The 12182-nt window shown below is 51.7% G+C and overlaps 1 protein-coding gene across 1 annotated transcript in view; it reads left to right on the top strand.

The window, feature by feature from the left end:
* The first annotated feature begins 639 nt into the window (after window positions 1-639).
* Window positions 640-12182, top strand: part of OLFML2B (olfactomedin like 2B) — a 35252-nt gene continuing 23709 nt past the window's right edge. The window contains exons 1-2 of the mRNA XM_077332569.1: window positions 640-932; window positions 7192-7455. Coding sequence (XP_077188684.1) covers window positions 783-932; window positions 7192-7455 — 414 coding nt within the window. The 5' untranslated portion in view covers window positions 640-782. The remainder of the gene's footprint in view (window positions 933-7191; window positions 7456-12182) is intronic.

The following is a 12182-nucleotide window of genomic DNA, read 5'->3' as shown; positions in this document are numbered from 1 at the left end:
CCACATCCCTGCTGCCCCCCCCCCCCCGCCTGCAGAAGATAGGATCGCCAACTCCAGGTTGGAAAACCCCTGGAGATTTGGGGATGGAGCTCTGTGTGTGTGTGAGGGGGGAGGGGTCCCCGAAGCTAGGCCCTGTCCGCACACATAGGATAATGCACCTTCAATGCACTTTAGAAGTAGATTTTCCTGTTCCGCACAGGAAAATCTAGCTGCCAACGCACACTGTGCATTATCCTATGTGTGCGGACAGGGCCTAGTTAGCAGAGGCTGCGCTCCGCGCTACTCCTCCACCTTGCCATCGGGCGTCGCTCCGAGTCCAATCCAGAGCCCGTGTGGACAAACAGGCTCGCGTCCCCACGTGGGAGAAGGAGCGCTTCGCCAGGCGCGTCTGAGGTGGGGAATGGAGGCTGAGAAGGCGGCGGGCTTCCTTTGGAGGAGCCGCCGCCAGCAGGCTCCGGGACCCAACCCTGGCCAAGGCCGTCTCCCCCCCCCCCCCGCCCCGGCCGATCCCCCCCTGCAGAGCCCAGCCGCGGCGGCGGCGTCCAGCGAGGGAGCGCGCCCTGGAGGGCGGCCCGCAGACTCCTCCTCCTCCCGGCCCGCCTCGCTCGCCGCCGGCCGGAGCCCGCCCCCTCCTCCCGCCGGCAGACGGCCGGGAAGGAGAGAGAAAGCGAGAGAGAGAGAGAGAGAGAGAGAGGCGAGATCGCTCGCTGCGCTGCGCTGCCTTCGCCCGCCGCCCCATGCCCGGCTCGCCCGCCGCCCGCTAGCCGCCGCCGTGCGCCTCCATGGCGCGTCCCGTGGCGCTGCTGTGCTGCTGCTGCTCGGCGGCGCTGCTGGCGGCCTGGTGGGGCCCCGCTTCGGCCGACCCCGGCCCCGCAACCGCCGGCGCCCCGCTGCAGGACGAGGCGGACAACCAGGAGAATATCCTCTCCCAGGTACGCTCTCCGGCGCGCCGCGGCCGCCAGGGGCTGGCCAGAGGAAGGCCAAGGGGAGCCTCGAGGAAGGGATGCTGCGCCCGCGCTCCGTTGGCCGGCCTGCCCCGTCGGAGTCCGTCGCTACTGGGAAGACCTGGAGGCGGCTGGATGAACGAGCAGGACAGTCCCGAGGGTATTCGGAGGATACTGTAGGGCAGGGATAGTCAACCCGTGGTCCTCCAATGTCCATGGACTGCAATTCCCATGAGCTCCTGCCAGAAAACGCTGACAGGGGCTCATGGGAATTGTAGTCCGTGGACATCTGGAGGACCGCAGGTTGACTACCCCTGCTTTAGGGGAAGGAAGGGAGAACTTCAAGACACGGCCCCCCCCCTTGGGTGCAGTGCAGCTCCACGGCAGAGCGTCTCCTTTGCTAACCGGAGGACCCAGATTTCATCTCTGGCTGCATTCCGAAGGTTCCCTCTTCAGCCCAAAGAGCAGCTGGGCTCTAATCTGGAGCACTGGCTTTGATTGTACACTCCTCCACATGCAGCCAGCTGGATGACCTTGGGTCAGTCACAGTTCTTTCAGAGCTCTCTCAGTCCCATCTGTTGTAGGGAGAGGAAGGGAAAGGGTTTTTTAAAGCCATTTTGGCACTCCTTCAGTTGGTGAAAAGCAGGGTATGGGGGTGGGGGGATGACACAGCTCTTCCTCTTTGCATGCAGAAGATCCCAAGCGCAATCTCTGCTTTCCATGCAAAAGTTCCCTGGTCCTGCCTCAAGGGATTTGAAAGACCTGCTGGAGAGCACCTCCCAGTCTCCAGGTTAGGGGGCAGCCTCCATGGAGGAGAGAGATCCCCTTGCCTTGCGCGGTACATTAGGCTGTGATCCTAAGCATGTGCAAACTCAGCTTTAGTTCTGAGTTAGCATGTTGGTGGCTGGGCTGCAGGGAGTTAACTCTCTGGTCAGGGACTAGACTTTATTGACAGTATGAGCCCTGGCACTTGTCCTTTCAGAGGTCTTGCTCAAATTCACTTGGGTGTTTTTCAGAATGGCAATATGCATTCTTTGCCTTTCCTCTTGGCCTGGAGCCAGATGGAGGGAGTGTGCAGGTGGAGGCTTGAAGTGGGGCTCCATTAACCGGGTGGTGGGTGGTTGAGCCCCTTCTCCAGTCCACTGCCTTGGGGGCTTTTGTAGGTTGAAAGAGTTGATGTGCTTAGAGCTCCCCCAGACTCATTCCCCCTGTGATGGTCTTAAAAACAGCATTGCTTTGGAGCAAATTCTGCAGAAGCTCAAGGGCTTTGCTTTCCAAGTACATGAGTATCGGGAATCCCGCTGTAGCTTAGTCTACACCCTCATTGACGCCGAGTGTTTGAGGCTTGTCTTGATCAGCATCCATCCATCATTTGGAAACTGGGATGAATAATTTCCCAGGGCAGGGAGATTTAGTACATCGGTACCTGTTGTTTCAGGAGAGGTATCATTGCTTCGGAGTGGATCTGGGCTCCTGTCAAACCAAAGTCCTTGTGAGCAGAGCTCTTATCTTGTATATATTTACTCAGGAGTAAGTTTCACAAAGTCCGATGGGGATTCCTCCCAAATAGCTTTGCGTCTAGGATTCCAGCCTTGTGCTCCGTCAGCATCCTGCTGTTAACTGTGCTGCGTGAGTGTCAGTCTCTTGGAGGCATGGCTGCATTTCTGTCCAATGAGTTGCAGGAGTCTGTCTGTCAGGGGAGAAAGCATTTGTGAGATCGCTAAACATCGCCCTTTGTAGCAGGGGCCGTTTGGTGCCCAAGCCACCCAAGTGACTACCGGGGGCTGCACCGCAGGGGATTGTCCTCAGTGGCACAGGAGGAGACTGGCATCCCCTCCTGGGCTCACGCCACCCCTGGCCGAGTGCATGCCAGACCCCTGAAACCCTTGCCGTGGGCTCAGCCAGGAGTGCCAGAGGCCCAGGAGGAAAGGGATGTACCTTGCTCAGGGCAAGAAATCATCTTGAACCGGCTTCACATCCCAGCCAAACTGATCTGGTCTGATTCCCAAGGGGTAGCTGTGTTAGTCTCTTGCAGGGAAAAGAATTGACTTGCAGGGAGGAAAAAGAGCCTCATGGACTGGAGCCCATCTGCATGTTTAGTGTTTGAGTGCTGCCGCCAGGCATGATATGTCTGCTTGGCATCCGTTCTAGCATCATCTTGGTCAGAAGCGCATTCTTTGCTTTTTTAAGCCCGGTCCAGGTGCTTCTGTTTAGTGGCTTTCTCGTACAGGGAATTTTTGGATTGTTGCCTTAAACGCTGGAAGTTGCCCTCCGTGCAGGGGGATCGTATCACATCTGTACCCTGTCACCTTGCACACTTTCGCTACTGAATAAGTGTTGCTTAGAAGCTGATCCCCCTAAAAGCCGAAATGCTTGGCTCAAAGTTGATAATCCTGCGAAGGGTTGGATTTCCGCGGTTTGCCGGCCGGCCTTTGCAGCTGCTTTCCCTTTAAACCCAATCGCTGCCACTTCAGCTGGTCTAATCTCTTGGGAGGGTGCGCATTCATGTGATTCTTTGAGGCGGGCTGGTGGCAGTTTTCCATCTGATTGTGTTGGCTTTCACCTGCGCTTCAAGTCAGCTCCAGTCTGCAGCTGCTGCAGGCTCCAGCAGTTGCTTTAAGGACCCGTAAATTGGTCACATAATTTTTTTCTCCCTCCCCAGATGGGCCTTTTCAATCTTTATCATCAACCGAACTTGGATATATGACTACGCTTTAGGAGACGAAGAAGAGCTGGTTTTTGATCCCCTGCATTTCACCACCCGAAGGAGTCCCAGAGTGGCTTACAAACACCTTCCCCTTCCTCTCCCCACAACAGACCCCGTGTGATACAAGTGGAGCAGAGAGAGCTCTGAGAGAACTGTGAGAACAGCTTTAAGAGAACTGTGACTGGCCCAAGGTCACCCAGCTGGCTGCGTGTAGAGGAGGAGTAGGGAATCAAACCCATTTCTCCAGATTAGAGTCCACTAGTTTGGCTCTCGATTTTAGATTGCTTTACCCTGCTGTTGAATAAATTCAGGCGGTTAGCTTGAGTTTCCTCTTTTATGGGAAAGAAAAGCAAAGCTTCGTGGGCTATAGATATATTTACGATGCAGACCTGGCCCTAAATTGAATACTGTGCTAAGCCTCTGCTTAGAAGTGTGTGCAGAGATAACAGGGGCCAGCAAATCAGCGTTTCAGACTGGATCAGCTCCCGTTGACTGGGGAGCGAGCCTGCTCTGCAAAGTATAGTCTTTGCAAAAGCCAAAGTGGAAAAGGTAGCAATTGCCTGATGGAAAGAGGGCTGCTTTGGCTTTCAGAAAGCTATTTGGGTCATTTTGAGGCATCATTTTACTGATTAGTTCAAAATATTTCTATACCACCTTCCCCATAATTGGGTGAGGCAGTTTCCAGAATTATAAACGTCAATGCATCATGATGGCAGGTTAATTGCTGACTGAGAAATGTAGACGTCATAGCGATAATTGCTGGGGGGAGATGTGTTGTGCAATCCTATGCAGAATCCCAGCAGTCTAAGACCGATGAAATCTATTGGCTTCAGTTGGATGAACTCTGCACTGGCAAAGCAGTCCAGGATCCAGAGGTGCAAAAGGTGGTGCACCCCAGAGGTCTTCCCGCTGCCCAAATAAATGTAAACAACAAGGAAACATAATCTCTTGGAGGTGAACTATTTGGAGGGGTTGAGCTCAGAATGTGATAGGCCATTACACAAGGGTAGTCAAACTGCGGCCCTCCAGATGTCCATGGACTACAATTCCCAGGAGCCCCTGCCAGCATTCGCTGGCAGGGGCTCCTGGGAATTGTAGTCCATGGACATCTGGAGGGCCGCAGTTTGACTACCCCTGCCCTTACAGATGCATCTTCTGGACAGATCACTCCTGCACTTTGGTTTTCTAGAAAGAGAGCTTAATTCCATTCACCGTGAAATGCAAACATCTTGTGTGAGAGACATGATCTAGCCCAGGCAAGCAACTAATCTCTTTTAATTATTTCTTTTCACAAGTGGGAAACTGTCTGCCATTCATTACTAACATTGACATTTTTATTTCTCCAATGTTTTTCTAAACAACTGAGCTCAAAAGGACGGATTAGCTGTTCTAGCAAAGAATTAGCATCGTACTGCATAATTCGGATATTCGGATTCAGCCGGAATGATTCGTGCAAAATCTGAATTGCACCAATACTCTTTCACCTTTTTGGGTTCAGCAGAATCTGAAAAGTTTTGGGGGCGGGGGTTGTGCCCGTTTCCCCACCTGCCTAGGCAGCAGAGAGCATCTCCACTGCCTGTAAAGGAAGAGAGAGAGAGAGCACCTGCCAAACAGCTGATAATGACAGCTTTTAACAGCTCAAGAGATTTAAAGTGAGCTGGCAGAGTGCCTATCATTATAAACTATTCAGCATGCCGCTTTCCCTTTAAATGCTCATCCAGCCTTTGCAGGCAAAGCTGTCAATTTGAGGTAAGCATTTAAAGGGTGAGCAGTGCCTGCAAAGGGGTGGCAAGAATTTAAAGGGAGCTGTTGGCTCCGTGTACAGCCAATAATGACAGGTGCCCAGCTTGGGGAGGGATTTAAAGTGAGCATGCCTGTTCAGTGTATGCTCTCCCCCCAACCGTTTGGTGAGTGCTTTTCTCCCCCTCCCCCCTTCTCAGTCGCTGCCTGAGAAAGCTGGGGTGGGGGATGCATTTAAATGGGCCATTTGATTCAGACCATTTGAATGCAGGGAATGGGCAATTCAGCTTGGATGCTGATTCAGGTAGTTTATCTGAGCCAAACCGCCCATGCCTACTTATAAATATTTCAATTAAATTATATAGAATCATCATATCTAGCTGGTACTGTTTTATACATAGTTTAAACCCATTACTGTGGGTTTATCCTCTGCTGCCGACAGAATATAGATAAATAACAATTCTAAATTCTGTCCATTGCTTCATCATAATCCACCTGGAATAGAGGGGAAATGTAAGCCAGAAACTAAATCATATTTGGAATCCCAGCCATGATTTTGGATGTCACAAACTGGTTTGACAGGTAGCTGAATCTAGGACAGCAGGGGTGCAGTTAGCCTCCTCAACAACCGTGGTTCAGTGTATGCCTGAAATATAAAGTGTGAATGTGTCACAAACATGCCTAGAAAGATATGCCTCATGTACATACCAGGAAAACAGGACTGACTGTTTGTGTACACTCCAGAGGCAGACCCAGGTTTGTAATGTGTGAACTGTCCTTACACGGGTTGTCTGAATGTGGTTCTTTAACTCTGGAAAGCTCTGCCCTTGCTGCACAATAAAATACGCCCTGGGGTTATTTTTATATTTCTGCGCTTGATCCGTGACTATGCCCTAAAACAGGGGTAGTCAACCTGTGGTCCTCCATATGTCCATGGACTACAATCTCCATGAGCCCCTGCCAGTGTTTGTTGGCAGGGGCTCATGGGAATTGTAGTCCATGAACATCAAGAGGACCACAGGTTGACTACCCCTGCCCTAAAGGAAATTCTTTGGATTGCCAGGTGGGATGTGCTTCTCTGCTTCAACCCTTCACCCCACCCAATACACATGTGCCATGCGTCCTGGTAGAGGGAACTCATTTTGCCCCTCCACACTTCTAAAACCAAACACAGTATGAAAGTGTCTGTTTTGTGCATTACAAAAAAATAAGTGTCATGTGGTATGATCAATTGGGAAATTTCATTCCTTCACTTAAACTTGTATGCCTCTCTTTCCTAGAGGCTCCAGGTGTCTCATACAGTTGAAAACATGATACAGTCATAATGCATAGAATACGTGGGATTCTGCTGCCCATGCCCCACTGACACAAGAGGGTGGGGTTCAAGAAGCAGCATTCTCCTGTGGTGCCTTCATTTCAAGCAGAGTCTTGCAAATCAATGCTTATGGAGATGTTTGCTCCGTTCTGGAGGGAATGGCTTGGAAGTAGCAAGCTTTTAGTTTCCCCCCAATCTTCAGAGAAAAACCAAAGTGGGGTTATTTTTAGAGGGCAGAAGGTTAACCGGCTCCCCCCCCACACACAAACACACACACACACACATCCCATTTTGGTGGCTGAAGAAAATTACTTTCCCAAATCTACCAAGGAATGGGAAATCCCAGTGTCAGCCGTTTTGAGTGCCGTTTTTCTTCAGAGATTCAGGTCTGTGTCTGGCTTTCCCAAACAAACAGAGAGAGCAGTGGGGAAACCTTTCCTTCAGACCCAACTAACCAGCTCCTATTTCTCCCTCTCCGCCCCCAGTTGCTAGGTGACTACGACAAGGTGAAGGCCGTCTCCGAAGGTGGCGACTGTCAATGCAAGTGTGTGGTGAGGCCCCTGGGCCGAAGTGCCTGCCAGAGGATTAACAGCGGAGCGTCCCACCCGGAGGATTTTTACGTGGTGGAAACCATCACTTCTGGGCCAGAATGCCGATGCTCCTGTGTAGCTCCACCGTCGGCTCTGAACCCTTGCGAGGGAGACTTCCGGCTGAAGAAGCTGAGGGAAGCGGACAGCAAGGATTTTAAGGTGGGACGGTGTCTGAATCATGGTATCGTTGAATTTTTTAATTCTCTGCTTAGACTCCACTTTTCTCCTCAGTGGGCCCAAAGCAGTTTCCAGCTCTGTTCTCCCCACCTTCATTTTGTCCTCTCAGTAGCAATCCTGGGAGGTAGGTATGGCTTGAGGTTACCCAGGGAGAGTCTGTGGCAAAGCAGGGACGTGACTGTGGATCTCCTAGAACAGGGGTAGTCAAACTGCGGCCCTCCAGATGTCCATGGACTACAATTCCCAGGAGCCCCCTGCCAGCAAACGCTGGCAGGGGGCTCCTGGGAATTGTAGTCCATGGACATCTGGAGGGCCGCAGTTTGACTACCCCTGTCCTAGAACAAGGGTGGCCAAACTGGGACTCTCCAGATGTCCATGGACAACAATGACCATGAACCCCTGCCAGCTGGCTCATTCTTCTAGCTGTCTGCCTGAATCAACCTTTCTCAAGTTGTCATTGAGAAACCCCTGAAACATTCTTCAGGCTTTGAGAACCCCCAGAAGTGGTGTGATGGTGCAGAATAGGGTTGGGAAGCAGAGCTGTGGACACGCCCACCTAGGGCCCCTCCCCTTCCCACCCCCTCCAGGCCCATCATTGGCAATTGGGGTGGGGCATGTAGGTCGATATGACCATATATAGTCTTATCACCCAATAAATGTTTAGCGAATTTCAAAAGTATGTAAAATAATTAGATTGACTCCCAGCCATTCGGGAAACCCTTCCAAGGCCGTCAAGAAACCCCAGGGGTTCATGAAACCCTAGTTGAGAAAGCCTGCTCTGAATGGACACAAAGACAATAGATGCTAAGGCAGAAAGGCTGCGGAGAAGAGCCAAATAGGGCATAGGAGGTCCCTGCATGGGGCTAACTACAAAACAGACCTCATTCTGCACAAGTAGGATAATGCACTTTCAATGTGCTTTGGCAGCTGGATTGTCCTGTGCAGAACAGGATAATCTACTTTGAAAGTGCATTGAAAGTGAATTAACCATTAGGTGCAGAATAGTCCCTGGTCTCAAGTATCTTAGCTGTTCCCTCAAACACTTCATACCCCTTGGTTGCCCCTTGCGGTAATAATGTTGCTTAGCCTCTTTCCATTTAGCTGTCCCTCAGCTGCATTCAGGTGATGCATCCTTGTTATCTGATGCTTTGGACCTCCACCCCCCCCTTGTCTGTTTATGACATGCTGGGGTTGACTGGATTTGAAGGAGCCTTTAGGCCCCTCTTGTCGGAGTCCCCCTCTTGTCGGACACCCCACCTCCGTGCAGATCTCCTGCTAGAGATAACTGAGTTCAGTCCTTGACAGTGGAGGCAGGAATTGACCCCTGTCTTGCAGACCTCACAGCAACCGAGACTCAAAGAATCATAGAATAATAGAGTTGGAACGGACCTCATGGGTCATCTACTCCAACCCCCTGCACTATGCAGGACATTCACAACCCTATCGCTCATCCACTGTAACCTACCACCCCCTTGAGCCTTCACAGAATCAGCCTCTCTGCTGTGAAATGATCCAAACATGCATTGAACAGCATTAGGAATGGCCTTCTTAAAGTAAGTCAAAAGAATAGGGCACTTTCCGCACATGGATAATGCACTTTCAATGCACTTTAGAAATAGATTATCTTGTTCCGCACAGGACAATCCTGCTGCAAAAGCACATTGAAAGTGCATTCTCCAACATGTGCAGAATGGGCCCAGCAGGGCTATGGTGACTTATGAAGCTGCACAGATGTTACAGCAGTTGATGGGGGGGGGCTACACAGAACTCAGACCCTGCTCTCCTTCCCTGTAGTCACGCAGGGACTGTGGGGAGCTGCCTTTTAAAAAGCTGCCGGGGCCCTATTCTGCTCGGTACTGTGGCATAGGGAAGAAGGCCTCTTGCCTCTGGGGTGGCACCGGAGGGGGGAAGCAAATCAGGTCTGGGGAGTGCAATTTTGGATCTGGGTTTGGTGATTCCGTACCATCAAACTCAAACTAGACATTGCTACTTTGGAGAGTCCGTCTGACAATACAAAATCTCCCTCCGTGCCCACGAGGGAACAACTGTGCTGATCAAATAACTGCCAAGCATCTGGCAGCAGGGCAGCAGGCAGGCTTGGGCCAAGGAGTTGGCAACTTCACCGGATGCATCCTGGCCAGCGCAGCTGTTGGTTGTGACATATGCTTAGCAGAGGGTTGGCTTTACACTGCGAGGGGGGTCCACCCTGGCCGAGCCACTGCCTGCAAAGAGCCAACAGGGACAGGGCAGAAGGAAGCAGTGTGTTGCAGAAGTGTCAGAGGGCAGGTGGGCTCTGCCTGGTGCTCTTGCAGTTTCACCTTCTGCACTGTGCAGAATGTCCCGTGCATAATGGAGGAAGGAGGAGGAAGGGTCATTAAGCCAGTGCCCAATGGGTAGATTGCTACGGGAGAGAAAGCAGGAAGGTTTGCAGGAATCAAAGTTTGCATCAAGCAGTCCTCTTCCTTGGCCTACCTGCAAGCCATGCAGTCCCAAATACAGGGGTGGAAGCTCTGGTGCATTGTCTGTGCCCTGAAGGGTTCTGCTCAGAGCAGTGTTTTCAGTAGCTTGCAACTCATTCAGTGCCTTTAAGAGAGCCATTTTTGTAACCTTGCCCCATCCATTGCAGCATGAGAATTGCCCTTGCAGGTTCTTTGTAGATTTTAAGGCGAGATGATTTGTTTTGTCTTGGCAGTTCCCTCCTGGCCTTTCAGCGTCAGGACAAATCCTTTGAGGACATTGGGGACTTTACAGTCTCATGTGCCAGGGGAGACCCTCTCAATATGTGTCGTACCATGTTGTATGAGCATGTACTTACCTTGCACATACAACCTTGCACATACCCGCAAACTGGCTACTTGTCCGGTCTGGCTTTGCATTCATGTGTACCGATCCCTGTCAATGTACGTGTGCTGCCCTTGTGATGACTTTGTCCATAGCGAGAATCCTGAGCGTTGTGTGTTCCCAAGATCCGTGGCGGGTAGGCTGCCCGTGCGTGTGATCTTGACATCTGAAGAGAGCTAAGGCAGCTTGCAAATGTGGAATAAAATCCAACCCAGTGAAGCAGTAGCATAAAAGCCGTTTCATTATTCCCAAGATGAACAGCAGACGGCGATCATAAAAACTGGATCAAAGCGGTGAGAAATCGCAGCAAAGCAATAAACTCAACATCCGATTAGCACCGACTGTCACATCAAAACAAAAGGCAAGAACCGCAAGGCACGAACCACAGTCCCAATTGGTATGAACAGCATTCACTCACTTCCTCCTCACCCTCTGCCAAAGGCAGACAAGTCTTTGAATTATGCCAGACAGCTGGGAGAGGGGAAACCAAGTAACCCCTGACAGGCAGGCTGTTCGATGAATTGGGGGCAGCAGCTGTGGAGACCCTCGCCTGAACACCGGCCAGCCCCAGTCTAAATGTGAGGGGCTCATGGGGCAGAGTACCGTTGGCAGCTCTCAAGTGCTGCTTCCGGGGTGTGGGGTGTAAGTGAGCTGTCCTTGAGCGGCTGCCGCCCCAAGCAGCTTAGGACTCTGCAAGTCAACAGCAACACTCCAAGCCGGGCCTGAAAACAAAGGGGAAGCCGCCGAAATCAGCGGCCCTCTAGCTATATCTGTTCAGCGGGCCCCAGTTGGGACCCTGGCCACATTTTGAACCAACGGAATTTACTGGACGTTCTTCTGGGGGCGCAAGGCAGATTTTGAAAACAAGTTATTACCGTACCCTTTTGTTATTAGATAACAAGATATCGTATTCTGCCCTGGTAGAATGCCACGTAAAATAGTCTTGTGTAAAGGTGCCTTTTCTCCTTTCGCTAATGTAATTGTGAAAATGGTTAGTGAGAGACTAGCCCTGTGGTCGGAGCCTGCTGATCCGTTTCGCCACAAAGGTGGTTTCCTCTGGAGGAAGGAGGCCTTCCCTTGATGCAGTATTCTCTGCAGCAGTGGTCCCCAACCCCCGGTCTGGGGACCGGTACTGGTCCGTAGATCAGTCGGTACTGGGCCGCGGCTCCTCCTCATCCTCCTCCCTGGCTGCTGCCTTGAGGGCTGCCCTGCCACTCTGCCACTGGCTCACCTTTGGTGCTCTCCAGTGGCTACCATGGCTGGGGCTCCTCCTTGGCATGGCACTGCGCAGCTGATGCTGGCAGCATCCCCCAGCGGGTGGCGGGAAGTCAGGGGTGCCGGTGGGAAAGCAAGTGGAGCAAGGGCTCAGGCGGCAGCAAAAATGTCCCTCGCCAAAAGACTACCCCTCCCCGGGACTCAGTAAAATTGTCAAGTGTTGACCGGTCCCCGGTGATAAAAAGGTTGGGGACCACTGCTCTGCAGGATCCGACCCTTCTCCTTTTGGCTTTCTGCCTAGCAGATCTCTGCCGTGCCCTCTATGCCTCTTCCCTGCGAAAACGAAACTGTGTATGTGGCAGCCGGAGATAGTTGTGGAGGATCCATGCTGAGCTGCAGGGAGTGGGGTGGGTGGTGGGTGGGAAGAATGCATCTGGGGTGGGGGGAAAAAACAGAATTCGCTTTCTTTTGCACTGCCTGTTCCATCTGGAAATAAAATATATTTTAAAAAGTTGTTTTTTGAAGCACCCAAAGATGAATGTTGCCCGTTTGCAGTACATGAATCAGTGTGTGGCAGCTCTTTATTAAAATCTTAATTTGCCAATCCGTTTTTGATTTAGTCTGTCCCAACATCTGCAAAGGCCGTGTGCTAA

This window comes from Paroedura picta, chromosome 4, assembly GCF_049243985.1.
Source record: "Paroedura picta isolate Pp20150507F chromosome 4, Ppicta_v3.0, whole genome shotgun sequence".
NCBI lineage: Eukaryota > Metazoa > Chordata > Lepidosauria > Squamata > Gekkonidae > Paroedura > Paroedura picta.
This window is presented reverse-complemented; position numbering and strand designations above follow the sequence as displayed.